General features: G+C 35.0%; 1 protein-coding gene across 4 annotated transcripts in view; it reads right to left on the reverse strand.

Annotated features, from left to right (window-relative positions):
• LOC133195794 (plexin-A4-like) overlaps positions 1-18,483 on the reverse strand; it is an 87,676-nt gene that overhangs the window by 42,485 nt on the left and 26,708 nt on the right. For all 4 annotated transcript variants that reach the window (XM_061331739.1, XM_061331738.1, XM_061331737.1 and 1 more), the window contains exons 10-21: positions 16,328-16,459; positions 15,667-15,786; positions 15,465-15,564; positions 13,743-13,924; positions 9,302-9,453; positions 9,103-9,214; positions 7,943-8,091; positions 7,680-7,847; positions 6,622-6,730; positions 5,388-5,648; positions 4,394-4,552; positions 1,808-2,048 (exon numbers count right to left, since the gene is read on the reverse strand). In XM_061331739.1, the coding sequence (XP_061187723.1) occupies positions 1,808-2,048; positions 4,394-4,552; positions 5,388-5,648; positions 6,622-6,730; positions 7,680-7,847; positions 7,943-8,091; positions 9,103-9,214; positions 9,302-9,453; positions 13,743-13,924; positions 15,465-15,564; positions 15,667-15,786; positions 16,328-16,459 (1,885 nt within the window). The remainder of the gene's footprint in view (positions 1-1,807; positions 2,049-4,393; positions 4,553-5,387; positions 5,649-6,621; positions 6,731-7,679; positions 7,848-7,942; positions 8,092-9,102; positions 9,215-9,301; positions 9,454-13,742; positions 13,925-15,464; positions 15,565-15,666; positions 15,787-16,327; positions 16,460-18,483) is intronic.

Genomic DNA, 18,483 nt, shown 5'->3' on the forward strand with positions numbered 1-18,483 from the left:
AGGAGTAGAGAAGAAGATTTTCAAAGAAATAATGCACTTTCACTAAATGATCTATATAGTTCCGCCCTAGCAACAGAACTCCTGACCCTGGGGCTATGAATTTCACAATTTTATTAGAGTCACTCTTGCTTATCATAACTATGTATATAATTTGTTTAAGTAATACCCAGAAGTAGAGAAGAAGATTTTCAAAGAAATAATGCACTTTCACTATATGATCTATATAGCCCCGCTCTAACACCAGAACCCCTGACCCTGGGGCTATGAATTTCACAATTTTGGTAGAGTCACCCTTGCTTATCATAACTATGTATTCAATTTGTTTCAATAATACCCAGAAGTAGAGAAGAAGATTTTCAAAGAAATAATGTGCTTTCACTATATGATCTATATAGCCCCGCCCTAGCACCAGAATCACGAATTTCACAGTTTTGGTAGAGGGCTCAATGCTTATTGCAATCATGCCAACAGTTTGACTGCTTGATGTCCAGGAGTAAAGAAGATTTTTAAAGATTGTATTAATTTTGGTGGTTTTAGCCCCACCCCTTGGGCCCCAGGGGGGCAGGGACCATGAAATTCACAAATTTTGTTCCCCTTCACACATAGATGCCACATGCTAAAATTGGCTGAAATTGGTTCAGCGGTTTCAGAGAAGAAGCTGAAAATGTTCAAATGTTAACACATGACGGATGACGGACAAAAACAGATAGCAATAGGTCACCTGAGTGACTCAGGTGACCTAAAAAAGTCCTCTACTTACCTAATTAGTATAACATACTAACACACTATATTATCTAAAACTTATCACAACAAGGAAATCACAGCCTTTTATACCGTGTCTGCAAGATTGTCACCGTCTTGACCACAATATTGGTGTGAGCATACATAGGTGGCAGTTATCAATATATACGAGTTTTTTTTTCATGAGATCCAATTGGACAGTGTTTATATTGCTTGACCTTTGCTACAGTCACTAACAATATCTTCTTTTGGGACGTTCTTTGACTCTATATTTGAGGTAACGAAAATCTCACATAAATTTATGATCCATAAGATAACAGAATGGTCATTCTATAAATAGCTGTTCATCTAACTTTATGTTGATGCAGATTAAGTGTAATCTGGTAACTTTGCCAACATATAGACTTGAACCTTATCAAATAATCATCAACCAATCCCTGCTTGCTGAGTATTCCTTAATACCTCTCGAATGTCCATGCCAAATTATACCCTCCCATTCCATTGTCTACCATTAAATGTTTTGACTGTAACAGATGGAAATGACATAAGCTGCATATTTCCAATTTTGCCAGTTAATGTTCCGCGGTCTTATGATTAATCATGACATTGCTTTCCATAATAATAATAAATTCAATTTTTTTCCCATGTTTTCCTTTTGTAAACCCCCACAGAAAGCTTTCACATAAGTTTCATTTTTTCTGGCCCAATAGTTCTTGAGAAGGTTTCTTAAATTACCCCACCCAATTTTCACTATTTCTTAATTATCTCCCCTTGGAAGAGGGTGTGGCTCTTCATTTGAAGAAACATTAATCCCCTTTACTCAAGGATATTCTGTGCCAAGTTTGGTTGAAATCATCCCAGTGGTTCTGGAGAAGATGATGAAAATGTGAAAAGTTTGGATGACAATGCCAACAGACAATGGACAAATTTCGATCAGAAAAGCTTACTTGAGCATTCGGCTCAGGTAAGCTAAAAACTTATCTAGTAGCTGGAGAAAATGTAGTGATTCATGTATTTAAATGGTTGGACAGGTGATTTCCAATTCTAATGTAAACCTGTGCCCTACCTTCCTTACACTCCTTCGCTACTTTAGACTCCAAGTTGTCCATTTGTATCTGCATCTTTCTCATCATGCTGTTGTTCTTCTTGCTCTTCATTCTGTACATGATGATGACGACGATGACAGACAGAATGAGGACCCCACCTCCCACACTTATAAGAATGATGTACTCCAGGGGTAAAGCCAAATCTGTCTCCTCATACTTCAAGTAACCCACAAAGAAGGTCAGGTTTTTTCCAATTGTAACCTACAAATAAAAATATAAGGTTTGGTTACCATTTTTTATGCAAAGATGATATACATACATGTACATTATTTTGTTTAGAAAAACTAAATTATTCGAAAGTACAAGATAGGCTAAGACCTCTTTTTGGCCCCTGGTTTGTGGTGTCTCTACAATGCAATAGTTCATCATTAAGAACTTGTTGCAATCCCCCTTACTAAATGTGTATTGATTTTAAGTTAGGGGGTACACAAAGGTCAAAGGAAGGGGTCACAAAATATGTCAATATCCAAACTTCTCATTTATATGCAAATTTCATCAATTTTATAACACATTTTTAAAATGTATCAGAAAACAGAGCATAAGCTTGCCTATTTACCAAATTTATATTTTTCATGCACTAGTTTCAGATGTATCTTGTATATGAAATATGGAAATAACAAACAGTAATCAAGCTAAAAGTCCATTAAAACAATACAAATCGGTACAAGAGCATACAGTGACCTAGCACTTAAAATATCAGAGGTGGGATCAGGTGCCATGGAGGAGTAAGCATCCCCTGTTGACCAGTCACACCTGCTGTGTGCTTCTTGTCATGATCAGGTAAATGGAAAAATCCATAGACAATTCAGTGTGTAAATAATGGCCTTACTAACAATTAGTACAAAAATGTCAGTCAGCATTCGACTTAATGATAGATTGTATTTGCTGACAAGGTCATTGTATCAACCATAGAACTTGCGAAATGTTGACTTCAAACGAGACTGTTGATATCCTTGTTTCATCAACTTGTTTGTCAATAGCTTGCCTCATTTTAGAAACTGTTTGTATGTAGAGCATGCTCTTGCGTATCAAATCAACTGGGAGACAAACTCCATATGCAGGTGACAAGGGTATAAAAATATCCAGTAGGAAAGCTTGTTCTTTATATTTCCTGAAGTGAAAAGTATCTCAAATGTGGCAAAATTCCATCAGAATTGAGAAATCTGGTAAAAGATCCTACTTTGGCACACCCTCTTATGACCTCTTTGAATCAAAATTAGTGCTGGTTTTAAAACAAGCAACATGTAAAGTTCTTAACTGCAAACTATCACAATTTTAACTGTGTTCTGATTTTTACATCAAATAAGGAACCAAATTCAGCCATAACCATACCTCGACCTTTATAATATCTCATAAAGAGACTCTCTGATGTACACAACATACAACTATTATAAAAGGTACACTTTTTGTGAAACACACGCAAGATTCTGCTAAGAAAAAAAAAACAAGAACAAAGAATCTAAGAATTGAAGATAACAATATTTTTTTTGCAATATTTTCAATGTTATTGCACACCCCTAACATGTATAGGTCACCCACGTGACGCAGTGGTTAGAGCGTTCGCTCTGGAGTCACGGAGTAAGGAGTTGATCCTTACGTTGAGGGTTCGAATCCCACTGTGGGACTGGTCGTTCAGATGAGACCATATAAACCAAGGTCCCGTGTCGCAGTAGGTGCTGGCATAAAAAAGATCCCTCATTGCTAAATGGCCCTGAGTGCCGAGTATAGGTCAAAATTTGCAGCTCTCCACCGGCAAGTGGTGGCGTCTCCATACGAGTGAAAAATTCTCAAGAAGGACATTAAACAACAAACAAACAAACATTGTATAGATGTAAAAGGTTCAAAGTATGCCAAGTGGGAAGCATTAACATGCAGATGAGGAATTTAAAGATACCTATATTACTCTGACCTTTCAAATTATTATCTTAAGATCAATGCACACTCTGTATACATGTACACACACTTTATAAGTGCAGCAACGGAATGCTTGGGAAGTATACCTCAAACTACAAATTTGCACAAAGTACATGACTTTGAAATTCTAATTTGAGACCTTTGTCAGTCAGGGTGCACCTTTTCAATAAGGAGATTGATTCAAAGGGTTAAGTATAAAGTCAGCTAGTGAAAGCAATGGATAAGTTCAGTGAAACTTGGCCAAGACTATGGAAAAAAAATTTACTTCAAACATGAAATTCATCTTAATATGTGAAGTATGAGGGACACTGGGGTTACAGTGAGAGAAAAAAAACAGTCTGGTCAAGAAACTTGAATGATTACTATGTCTGACTTACAACTTAAAAAAATTGTTCAGGGTCATTACATACCTTTTCAATGAAAAATTTACAACATGAATGAAATTGAGTCAAAGAGAGAAAATAAACTTTTACAATTATTAAGTACCAAGTATGTACTGTGTTATATGCCTGTTTTAACCTATATAGATATTGCCTTTATCTTTCCATTGTATATACTGATCCCTGTATGTGGAAGTAAACGAGGTTCTATGATCAACCTAACCCCACACATCTCTATATATTGATACTTACTTCCACTTCTGGATACTGGCCCCCCTTCATTGGAGTGGGGCGAGCCTTTGGTGGACGACAGGTTAATTGTCTGCCAGTGGATGTTATATTACATTCACTTTTACCTATTTTTATCACAACATCATCCTTTTCCAATCGAAGCTGATCAAGGTTGATTCCCTGTAACATTCATTAAATACATGTATTAAGATTGTATGTATTACAATTAAAGTAACTAAAGTTTTCAGGGTGAACATTCAAGTTTCATTTTTTGAAAATGGACACAGTAAATTCAATATCATTCAATAAAAAAAATAAAGGAAAAGATGTGTTTGTTAAACACAGTTGCCCTAAGTGTGGCCAAGCTGTGAGAAAAAGTTGAACATAGTAATTACGTGATTAGAAGATTTCCATAGAAATGTTGCTATACACAATGATACCATGTCTATGTAGTCAATCCATTACTTTATCAACCTCAACATATTTATCATAGACAGACAAACACAAGGTCTCTGATCTGAGAACATTTGAAAGGGCATTAACAGTTTACCAACTACAAGTCTAAAGTTCAATAGATAATATTAAATTTTTTGCACCTAGAAGGACAGAGATTGACAGGACAAAAACATTATGCTCTTGATCTTAAGGAGCATAATAACAGATGTTATATGTATACTACTAAACAGAGTACTCTGTGAGTTCATTGGAGTCCTTTACAGTGCCACCTGGCTTTACTACCCTCCATTATATTGCCCCCTTACTTTTACCCCCCAAAAACTCTCCAAAAACAGATATCCCCATGTTAATATACCCATTTTACTGCCATCAGCCAAACACAGTAACACTGCTAATTAGAAATCACACCTGAACTAGGACTGTGGTGTGGTGATCAAAGTATGAGTGGCTGGACAAGGAATGCCACAAAATTCAATCAGAAAAGTTTACTTGAAGTAAACAAGATATGTGCAAGTTCTTCTCATTAAAGTTTGCCCTAAAACATCTTTATAAAACTTACACTTATTGTTAAAAATTCATTGCTCTTCCACTGGAATGACTTTATTTTGTCATTAGGAAAAACACTGATATCTGGATCAGGGCAAATTTGAAAGAATTCATTGTGTGAGGCACTGAAATTGCGTATATTTTGGACATTGTCAATGATGAATCCAAAGGCCAAGCCCTGCTGGTCTTGTGAATGAGGTTTCTTAGTGATCAATGCTGGTTCCACTTGTGGGGTACTGCATTCCATTGTGACATCATCACGAACTTGACATTCCTACAATAGTGTTTCAGGAATTTAGACAAGGACACAAATATTACCTATACTACTATCAAGTTTCTTTTTAGCTACTTTCTTGTCAATTTTTGTTATCTGAATATTTGGCCTCATTCTTAAATTGCATAATTCAAAAATGCCTACTGGGTGCAGCATGCTGAAGTAAAAGCTTACTTTGTGTTATGTCATAATTGTGAATCAATCGACGTTCTAAAAGAAAAAGTTGGTTCTTCATATGCCCAAAATTTAAGTAAGACCAAAGTTTACAAAACTCATTTAATTTTTAAACAGGAGGTCAATGAGCCATAATGCTCATTCTGAGTAACTATAGCGTTTCTTGTTCTTCAGCAGCAAATTCTTTTTCCTATATATTCCTATGTAAAACTTTGATTGCCCAATGTAGCCTATCCCTGGGGGTCATGATTTTAACAAATTTGAATCTACCTTACCTGATGATGCTTCCAAATAAATCTGACTAATCATGGCTTTTCTGTTGAGAAGAAGATTTGAAAGATTTTCCCTATGTATTCCTATGTAAAACTTTGATTACCCATAGTGGCCCCACCCTCCACTGGAGTCATGATTTGAACAAAATTGAATTTTCACTATGTCAGGAAGCCTTCACAGAAGTCTAACCTTTTTTGGCACAGTGATTCTTGAGAAGATTTTTTAAATGACCCAACCCAATTTTTACTATTTCTTAATTATCTCCCCCTTTTAAGAGGGTGGCCCTTCATATGAACAAAACTGAATCCCCTTCACCAACAAATACTCTGTGCCAAGTTTGGTTAAAATTGGTCCAGTGATTCTGGAGGAGAAGGTGAAATCAAAAGTTTATGACGACAATAAAAACAGACAAATTTTGATCAGAAAAGCTCACTTGAGCCTTTAACTCAAGTGAGCTAAAATTTATAATCTACCTAATTGTTCTGTTGACATATAAATCTGAGAGAAGTAAAATACAGTGACTTACTCCATAGTAGGGACTCTTGAGTGGATCAGGACTGTAGAAGACCATTTTAGGCGAAGAATTCTGGATGGGCAGGAAACCATTGCCTTTGACCAGGACTTTCAATCCTCCACTAGATTTTTCAATATCAATATTACATTTAATATCTTTCAATGATAGACTAAGAAAGAGAATGTAATTTACAAACCCTTTGTATGAAATCATACTCACCTTAGCAACCTACTGTATTAAACAATATCCTGTCATACATGTATTTCAAAAATCTTTTCTGCATGTATATGAACTAAAATTTCTCAGGATGATTTTTTTGATTATTTTTATAATACTTCTACTGATTTTTTCCCTATATAACATAAGATCGTTAGATATGACCAATTCCCTGGAAATCATTAAGAATGGACTAATCCCTGTATGTTAGTCAAGAGACCTAGTCCCTGCTTCGAAAGCTAATTCCCGGTTATCCGTAATCCTCTATATTTTACTTTTACATTGGTATGATACGTGAATTGACTAATCCCCGTGTGTTAGTTCAGTGAGCTAATCCCTGCTTTGAAATCACGCTATCTGAATCCTCTAAATTTTACTTTTGTATCGGTATAATAAAACAGTTAAAAGTATATCATTGCGGGAGTTAGCAAGATTCCAGTTCCCCTCAACCAGGACTATTTCCCTCGACTTCGCTTCGCCTCTGGAAATAGTCCTGGACTTGGGGAACTGGAATCTTGCTAACTCCCTCAATGATATACTTTAACTGTATAATAGCCATTACAGTAGAGAAGTCACCAGTGCCTGTATTTAAATGACCCCTCATCATAGGCTACATTTACATGCTCTGGTTGTGCAAACACACAAATCAGATACTCTACTTACAACTTATGTTAACAGTTTCTTTAAGTCAATTATATCTGTTAAATAAGCTCTTAATATTGTGGAGTATTGTTAAGCTGGACACCATTAGTCTGGACACATCACCTTCCAGATGAAATTTGTGAGAAACAATTCATATTTAGTTTATTTAATTTTCAGATAAAATAACTAGCCTGTCTGGTCATAAGACTTACCTGACAATGGAGACTTTCCTGTCCACCTCTGTAACATTAGGATCCTCCACATATTTGTAGACAAGATCACTCTTAACCAGCTGGTTATCAAACATCATGTATAACTCCTCTGTAACCAGTGTCTTATTGGCTCGAGCTGTTTCACAGGTAACCCTTGATCTTGTAATGCTATAATTAGACCATGAGAATAAAATACCTTGATCTGTTAAAATATAAATTAACCACTGTGACAGTCTTTAGTTAATGTTTAATTAAATGTGTACCTTTGATTATCAAGTCTGCATTCATATTCAGTGCGACCAAAATATGCCTTTCTTTCAGTCCCACAATCTAAATTTTTTCCAAATATAGTGACCTGAGTTCCACCTGACTTTGGACCTTGGGCAGGTGTGATATCTGTAATTTCTGGGTCCTGGAAAAAATACAAATATTATTTCTTTTGTTTGGTCACCCTACTTTTCAAAGATTTTTCAAAACTCTTAGTATGCTTTTCCACGAATATATGAACATGGCTTCTCCTCAAATCGATTAACAAATGGTTACCTGTTTTTTTCATAAAATTCTTTTTTAATGATGTTTTAGCTAGTGATTGGTCTTCAAATGATGTTTTACATTTTAAAGATTTATCCTGATCAAAATCATACTTGGTAAGCAGGGAAAAAGAAAGGGAAAAAGTAAAAAAAAAAAAAAAAGTGAGAAAAAGTATATGTTCTCTTGCAGAAAAGCATGATTTTTTTTCCACATTATATATACTATTCAGTGTTCATGACCTTTGGGCTTTTGGTCTGAGAATCAACAGATTTCTTCCTTTGGGAACCATGCATTTCAGTAGAAAGTATGAGACTGAAAAGTCAAGCTCCTTCAATTTTCATCGTCATTTCTATTTCTATATTTCAGTATGCCATCAAGACCAAAACAGGTCAATTATTGATCAGTGCAGCAGATGACCTTTCCTACATCTTGTGGATCCACAAAGAATTCATTCAATTTTAAATTCACTCAAAATACACCACTGTTTGATTTCAGTTGTATGTATTATTAGAGCATCACAATATTTACTTATTGTAGGATGACATTCTTATTTTTGGCAGCTTACAGTATTACATAATGTCCTAAGGGTTATTATAAATTCTTTTTTTTAATTTATAGCACTGCAAGTTAAATCATCCAATTTAAATAAAAAATGTTCCATAAAACTGTTAATTTCAATGTCAACTTCATTTGATCTTCAAGTCATACAGCTGGAGTGTATGGATTTCATGAGAGTACTTACCATGTAGGTAAAGTGTTGTTTGGACACAGCTGTTAGTTTAGAGTACTTACCATGTAGTTAAAGTGTTGTTTGGACACAGCTGTTGGTTTAGAGTACTTACCATGTAGGTAGAGAGTTGATTGGACACAGCTGTTAGTTTAGAGTACTTACCACATAGGTAAAGTGTTGTTTGGACACAGCTGTTAGTTTTAATGCTACAGTTACTCTCACTTTGTCTGATCTCTCTTCCTTCCCAATAAATCGACCAGTTGTACAAACAATTCTGTCCAAACAGAAAACATTGTTACATATATCTAAATCTGTCCTTTACTGAAATCTTTGTTTAAAGAAGGGATTAGACAAGACTTACTTCTTGGATTCCACATATTCTTTACGTATAGGAGAGCACTGAACTCCTGCTATGTCCACATTGCTGACAATGTCTTCGTAGGATTTTCCCAGATCTCTCCCCTCTATAGTCAGTAGAGTTCCGCCTTCTTTAGGGCCAGTAAGTGGATAAATCTGAAAAAAGTTGTACAGCATCTTACAATCTCATAATCTTTCACAGCATAACATTTTAACTGTTAGGTTAGGGTTTGGCACTCATTAATACATTGCAAATGGAGAAATGGTGGTAATGGACATCAGCCAAGATATGATTCACTTTTCCATGCATCTCACTGAGAAATTACCTTGTTTTATGACAATACCACCATTTTTGATTTGCACCTTTTTATTTTACAGTCATCTAAATGTTTGTAAATGTCTCATACATTGATAAGCTCTTGCTTGACTTGTATGCGATCTAAATTTTAAGATCCATCGTTCAGCTGAGAAAAATCAGGAAAACAATACTGGGACAAAGACATAATTTTTATGATTGGTGAAAATATGGGTTGGTGAAAATCGTTAACAAAAAGAAAAAAAAACCATTGGCATAAATGAGTTTCTGTGGAAGTTCCACTGAATTTCATTCAAGGGTTAAAAAGGAGATGCATTAACAAATGGGTATCCCTTTCTCAAGTATAATGACAAAATATGGGAATCCCCAAATATCTGATACTGTAACAGTCTCAGTAGATTTCATTCTCTGATATAGGAGGAGATTTGGATAAGAGTTGGGTACCCCCAATACTAAAGAAAGACTGGCAGTATCCATGTTTTGCTATGGCAAACCCCAATTATCTCTCTCAAAAAATAAATAAATAAATAAATAAAAATAAGGGTGCACAATGGCACTATGGAAGAAAGATTCTGTAAAAGTCTTATTAAATTTTATTCAGTGGTATAGGAGGAATTCTGGATAAGAATTGGGTACCCCAAGTGTTATGGACATACAAATTCTGAAGTTTTTTTTTTAATGATTTTTATGACCTTATAATTTCACAATTTTGATGGAGTGTTAACTGTTTATTATTATCAAAAAATAGTTTGCCTGCTGAATGTCCATCAGTAGAGAAGATTTATCAAATATGTGTATGTATTACCATCTCAACCACATCCTAGGTCCTGAACCATTGTTTCAGGTGCCAAAAAGTTTCTCAATTTTTGTAAATTCATTGAAAATTCATTATAATCATGAAAACATTTTGCCACTCTGATGTCCAGGAGTAAAGATTTTCTTAGATATAATATGAGATTTAATGCATATAAGACAAAATGCATTTCGAACATATTACCAACTAAGCCCTGCCCTCTGACCTGAACCTAAACTGAGAAGTCATGAATTTCACAGTAAATTGGTAGTAAACTGGTTACTCTATTCCTATCAACACTTTGAATGCCTGATGTCCAGGAGTAAAAAAGAAGACTTTGGAAAATTTAATTTAGTTTGAAGGTTTTTGCCACCTCTCTAAGGCCCCATGGAAGCACAGACCATAATTTTCCAACTGTTTTCCCCATTTAAATGCTACAAACCATAATAGTTTCAAATTGGTTCAGCTGTTCATAAGCATCTCAGGTGACCTAACACCATGTGTCAAATAGGGAACCAAGAGAAAACTGAAGAGTTATGATTACAAGAGGCCCAAGGGCCTTAACGGTCACCTGAGTATAATACAACAATTTAGAGGATCCATAGAGTATAAAATGAACTCAAAGGTGAAGCTTTGTTGCCCAAAAGCAAGAAAAATAGAGTGATCAGGATCAAAAAAATAATTAGTCTAGCATTCATTCACAGTTCATAAATTAGGTTCTAATCTTTTCCTCATTTAACACTTTCACCATACAGTAAATTAACAAAATATCACTGCTTCTGTACCATCTTAATTCCTTGTTGAAATCTCTTACATTGGCCTCTCTTGATCTTTGATGAACATTTAATAAGACAAGTTATTTTTGTCTCATTTTTATTTATCTATTACTTACAAGTCTACCTGATCATTAAAACTATGAAAGTACTTTTTGTATTATACAATAAAAATTCTTGCATAATTTTCTTATTCTATTAACCTTTCAAGTACATTATTTACAGTGATTAATTATCAAAAGTAAATGGCAAAGGGGAATAACTGAATAACTCCTCTCAGTAGATTACAAATTACTAGCTAGGACCAGAACACTTGACTAAATGGTCCAGCTGTTCAAATATCTGGTAAAAATACCCTTCCTTATTAAAACTTTTACTCTTTTTGCCTCTGATATGCCCAGGTGGAGAGAAGATTTTTAAAGAAATAATGCATTTTTACTACAGATTCACTATATTATCAATAGAACCCCCCCCCCCCCCCCACCTTTCATCGAGAAACATCAGAGCCTCTCACCCTGGGACCAGAAGTTTGCACATCATAAGTAATCACTTTGTTTATCTGCTTAACACTGAGGAGCAGACAGGATTATTTAATAGAAATAATGCATTTTCACTATATTATCAAGAGCCCCACCCTTGCACCAGCACATCTGACCCAGGGGTCATGCAATTCACTACTCTGGAAGAAGCACTCTTGCTCATTATAACTATACACTAGCTTCTTTGCTTTTTAACCAGAAGCAGAAAAGAATGTTTTCAGAAAAAAATTGATTTTTCACTATATAATCAATAGAGTCGCCCCCCCCCCCCTTTTCACCAGAACCCTTGACCCTGGGGCCATGAAATTCACAAGTTTGGAAGAGGCATCCTTGCATATCATAACAATGTACTTAGTTTGTTTAAATAATACCCAGGGGCAGAGAAGAAGAGTTTTAAAGAAATAATTCACCTTCACTATAGGATCTATATGGCCCCACCCTAGCACCAGAACCCCTGTCCCTGGGGCCATGAATTTCACAATTTTGGAAGAGGCATCCTTGCTTATCATAACAATGTACTTAATTTGTTTAAATAATACCAAGGAGCAGAGAAGAAGATTTTTAAAGCATTAATGCATTTTCACTATATAATAAATAGAGCCCCACCCTAACACCAGAACCCCTGATCCTGGGGCCATGAAATTCACAAGTTTGGAAGAGGCATCCTTGCTTATCATAACTATGTATTTAATTTGTTTCAATAATACCCAGGAGTAGAGAAGAAGATTTTCAAAGAAAGAATGCACTTTCACTATATGATCTATATAGCCCCGCCCTAGCACCAGAACCCCTGACACTGGGGCCATGAATTTCACAATTTTGGTAGAGTCACTCTTGCTTATCATAACTATGTATTCAATTTGTTTCAATAGTACCCAGGAGTAGAGAAGAAGATTTTCAAAGAAATAATGCACTTTCACTATATGATCTATATAGCCCCGCCCTAGCACCAGAACCCTTGACCCTGGGGCCATGAATTTCACAATTTTGGTAGAGTCACCCTTGCTTATCATAACTATATATTTCCTTTGTTTCAATAATACCCAGGAGTAGAGAAGAAGATTTTCAAAGAAATAATGCACTTTCACTATATGATCTGTATAGCCCCGCCCTAGCACCAGAACCCCTGACCCTGGTGCCATGAATTTCACAATTTTGGTAGAGTCACTCTTGCTTATCATAACTATGTATTTCATTTGTTTCAATAATACCCAGGAGCTGAGAAGAAGATTTTCAAAGAAATAATGCACTTTCACTATATGATCTATATAGCCCCGCCCTAGCACCAGAACCCCTGACCCTGGGGCCATGAATTTCACAATTTTGGTAGAGTCACTCTTGCTTATCATAACTATGTATTCAATTTGTTTCAATAATACCCAGGAGCTGAGAAAAAGATTTTCAAAGAAATAATGCACTTTCACTATATGATCTATATAGCCCCGCCCTAGCACCAGAACCCCTGACCCAGGGGCCATGAATTTCACAATTTAGGTAGAGGGCTCAATGCTTATTACAATCATGTCAACAGTTTGACTGCTTGATGTCCAGGAGTAAAGAAGAAGATTTTTATAGATTGCATTAATTTTGGTGGTTTTAGCCCCACCCCTCAGGCCCCAGGGGGGCAGGGACCATGAAATTCACAATTTTTGTCCCCCTTCACCCATAGATGCCATATGCCAAAATTGGTTGAAATTGGTTGAGCGGTTTCAGAGAAGAAGCTGAAAATGTTTAAATGTTAACGCACGACGCACGATGGACGACGACGGACAAAAACGGATAGCAATAGGTCACCTGAGTGACTCAGGTGACCTAAAAAGGAGATAAGTGAAAGTGATACCATTACAACTTTAAAAAAATTCTCAATACATTGTCTGGAGAAGTAGAGGTGAAATTGCAAATAGTTACCAAGATGGAAAAGTGGAAATAAATGAATACAGGTGTTCAGTAAAAGTAACCACCATAGTATTTTTGTAATCATACTAATTACTCAGTTTAAGCTTGTGTACCATTGTATGACATACCCTTGTTATAATGGGGTTTGGACAGTTGGAGGTGTTTGGTAACCAGCTGCTATTTGGAGACACACACGATGACTGTAAGCTGCACTGATTCGTCTTTTTGCACCATCCACAAGTGTACTCTTCTTTCTGAGTTAGGCATTCTCCACAGGTATCAGCCATATTCTCACATTTGTACATGATAACTGAAATTCAAAATAGAGTTTTTTATTTCCAAAAAAAAAAAATGCCAACATTTTAACAAATCCTAGTTTTATAATGAAATGCTTGGATCAATTTCTACCTCAAAGTTTTTATGAATATGAATCTGTATTACTATGAAATAGTTTGCAGAGTTTTTCCATGAATCTTGACTTGTTTTTGAAAACATTTATCAAATCTTTTTAGTCCTTCTTTTGAATATTTTTTCTTCCATTTTTCAATTAAAACTAGAAATATGTCCATAGGACATGAATGCCCCACCGAGGGTATATTAGTAATGCAACATTTTAACACAAATTGAGAAAAGTGAGGTCAAGGTCAAAGGAAAGGTCAAGGTGAAAAAATATTGATACAGTTGAATAGCTTACATCAGTAAGTATCAGCATATGAAGTTTGACACTAATTTAAGAAAAGTGAGGTCAAAAGGTCAAAGGAAGGGTCAAGGTAAAAAATTGCTGATGCAGTTGAAAAGATTACATCAGTATGTATTAGCATATGAAGTTTGATAAAAATATTATGAATGGTTTCTTTAACACTGAGCTAAACTGAGCTAAACACTAATTTAAGAAAAGTGAGGTCAAGGTCAAAGGAAAGGTCAAGGTAAAAAAATATTGATGCAGTTGAATAGCTCTCATCAGTATGTATCAACATATGAAGTTTGACACTAATTTAAGTATAAGGTCAAGGTCAAAGGAAAGGTCAAGGTAAAAAAAATGTTACCTATATAGTGGAAATGAACTCTGTAGGTTCAAATAAATATACGTCAAGGTTATATCAATAATCTTGACCATTTGTCATTTGCATTTGATCAACTAAACATAACTTATTAGGGTATCATCTTTTATGTAGTAAATTTGAAGACCGATGCACAAAAAATACTAGACATCTGACTTTAACATCAGAATCTACAGCTGCATGCAGTCTTTCTCTCTTCCTCAAATGTAAGAGAAAATTTTAAAATTATACTACAGTCAAACCTTGTTATCTTGAACTCAAAGGGACCAGGAAAAAATTGAGAGATATCTGAGGATTTGAGATATATGTAAAGAATAATTGGTTAGGACATCCAAATCACTTTAACTTTCCATGGTATTCGAGATATCAGTATTCAAAATACAAAGTTTAACTGTATTTCATAGTAATCTTCCATTTTAAGTGGATATGACCCTTCATTATTTCTTTATTCATGAATTTTTTTGTGAGAGGAAAGAGTTTCTCTATCCAGTTGCAGTTGTTAGGTAAAGTTTAGGCCCTGCATTTTCTAGAAGGCTTGGTTTTTGAGACAGTGCTTTTTCGATCAGTATTAGTCAGCTTTCTAGAAATGTACATCCCCTAGGTTGATACTGGTCAAGTAATTCAGGGAAATATTTGAAAATGTAAAGACTGCAGGAATGATAGAAGGATGATAGGAATGATAGAAGGATGATGGTGAACAGATACAGGTAAATCACTCGTAAAGAGGAGCCACGGAATCAGGACATGCAAGATACCAGGCAGTAAACAAATATTTATATTGAAGCTTACCTTGTACATTATGGGGATTGTCCAAAGGCTTGGGATACTTGTCACCCCACAGAATCTTCATTGGCACATTGTAACTCTCTGAATCCCCTGGATAAAAAAACTTTCAAAAAAAAAAACCCACAGATTAATAGTTATCTTAAGACAATGCTTTTGGAGGTAAACCTTAGTGCTCACATGGAATACACAGTAACAATATGCTTACCCTGGTCTTTTTACATCTGATCATCACAACCACTGGCATGACAAACACTTCAGCAATCTCTCCCTGGGGCTCTGTCTGGGAGTTGAATGCAAAAGCACACTTGATGGGCCTCTGATAAGACTGTAAATACAAATCAAATTTTCAGAAGTTATATCTTTCAAATTTATCTTTTCTCGTCAAACAATTCATGCATTGATTCACTATAATCAATTTTTTTTCATATCAAGGTATGGAAATCACAGATGAACATACAAACTGAACTCCAATACACTGTAAACAAGCTGACAAAATGAAAGTCTTGCTACACTTTATTCTTTTTCCTCCAATAACCTGACTTTTAAATAATCCTGGGCCAGGTTTATGATATCCATAAAACCTGTGTCAGCTCCTGACACTAGCAGCTGACAAAGTGTCTTTTTTTAACAAAGTGCATATTTTTCTGTCAGTGATTTTGAACTTGCTAAAATGACTTGTCATGGTCACAGAACTTCCCCAGATCATAAAGGGAGGTCAACATTAAAGCTACATTGCAAAAAATTTTAGCTCATTACCGCTACTTTTCTTTGAAATTTCGGGTGATCATTACCACTACATTTTATCAAAAAGACTATTGCCGATTACCTTACTTTATGTGCAGTATAATACACCTGCTGATGGTTACCTTTAACTTGATTAAATTTAGAGTGATTGTCTTCTCTATTCCTGATGGCACCAATATGTTCTGCTGTTTGCTGGGGTCTATGCTGGGACAAAAGTTTGGTCCACTTTCATGAGGTATAGAAATTCCAGCACTCTGTGAAAAAAAAAGTAAAATTCAAACAATGGCACTCTCTGTTGCATCAACTTATTTTGCAACAAAATGCTATTTATGCTCTGTAATCACCAAATTTTCGCAAAAAATTATTTTTGTGAGATAGGTATCTAGTATTTAGAAGCAGATTAAGAAATAGCACATTGTACTGACGAACTTGAACTAACCAAATATAAATATAGCTTAGGGCTGTGCGGTGCACCGAAAATTTCGGTGCACCGCGGTTCATACTATTCGATTCGGTGCACCGATCCAGAATTCCGGATTTCGGTTCGGTTCAAAATTTACATAACACATATAAACAAAAATGACCGCCATTTGGAGATCGAAAGAGTTTGTTTTTATGATTTTAATACTTTTTAAAATGATTGTGTCAGTTTGAAGTCAGTGATTTAGTTTTTTGATTCCACAAATGTCTTTTCCTTTTACAATAGGGGTTAGTGTACGTACATGTACATTGGTATGGGCTAGTAAATTGCCTGACGGCCTAGTGAAAAAGTAGCAGGTATTTTCCAAGTTTTGCTTTTAAATCCAAAATCAATGAAAAAAAAAATCAAAGTGTGGTTCTCTTGTTCATAAATCTCATCTATCTAATTCTTTTAGCACTTCTACGTTATTCATTTCTAAACATCATGAGAAAGATCGTCTTTTTTTACAAATCCGAATTTCCTCCATCCCGATTTTATGGAAAATGCATGAAGGTATCACATTAATTGATTAAATTATTTACAACTACTCAACTGGTTAACTGAAGAGTAAATATTTACAAGGGTTATTAAAAATATATTAACATTGTATTTGATAATTTGAATCTAAAAAAAAATAAATCACTAGCTTTCACTTCATTTTGGAAGAGGAAGTCCAATGATCAGAAAAAAATGTATACTTCTTTGTTAGAATGTATCCAAAACATGATTGTTCATTATATTAAATTCAGCATTAAATAATTTCTCTGATTATTTACTTATTAATGACTCAGAAGAAAAATGCAAATAGAGAAAATAAGCAGAAGAAAAATGAAAAGAATAGTAATTCATCATGAAATGTAAATGGAATAAAATAATACAACAAAAGTTTCAGATTTTATTATGTTTCTGGATTAGTACTTTTGCCAGTAAAAATATCAAATCCACTAGCCCCACTTGTTAGTGCCTCAGAAAAGTTTTAGTGAGGACTGAAGTAAAGGAGTTTAATCAGTTTATAAAGCAGAGATTATTATTTTACATTGATGATGAGAAATATTTGGACTGTTTAAGGTTAAATCGAACCAAATCGAAAAAAACCGAACCGTATCATTCTGAACCGAAACCGAACCGAATCGATTAAACCCTGAATCGTCCCAGCCCTAATATAGCTTCAAATTTCACAAAGGGTCAAAAACTTTGAAAATGATATATTGGTTTGTCAATGAACAATAAGCAAAGAAAATCGGTGATCATTATTAGTCCCTTACTACTACAGAGTGTAAACTAAATGTATTTTGAGCAGGTTCACAAAAATATATCCCATTCTACATTTTTTAAAAAGTGCCCATATACAATTTTCTACACGAGACCTTGAACTTGCCAAAATGACATTGGTTAAAAAAAAAAACACAAGTCCTCTGGCCATAAGTGATGTTTGACTGAAATTTGGACATTATATAACATACCTTCAGCTCATGAAAATTTTTTATAAAATGTTTAAACTTCCAATATTTATCTGTTTGAGAGTAATGAACTGGCCACAAATTTTTATACTTTTTTGCCAGTGACCTTGAACTTGCCAGTTTGACCTTGAATCAAGGTCATGACAGACCTTCAGTACATTAGCAATATTTGTGTGAAGTACAAACTTCTAATGTTTTTCCATTAGAAAATTATACACCAGACATAAATTTACTCTTTTTTCTGCCAGTAACCTTGGACTTTCAGAAAAAACCTTGGTTTAAGCTCAGGTCATAACAATCTCGCCAAATACGAGCTTCCAATGATTTTCCATTACAATGTTAAAGCCACGGCACAATT

Source organism: Saccostrea echinata, unplaced genomic scaffold (genome assembly GCF_033153115.1).
Source record: "Saccostrea echinata isolate AGI-Se365-2 ecotype Australia unplaced genomic scaffold, CSIRO_AGI_Sech_v1 ptg000029l, whole genome shotgun sequence".
Lineage (NCBI taxonomy): Eukaryota > Metazoa > Mollusca > Bivalvia > Ostreida > Ostreidae > Saccostrea > Saccostrea echinata.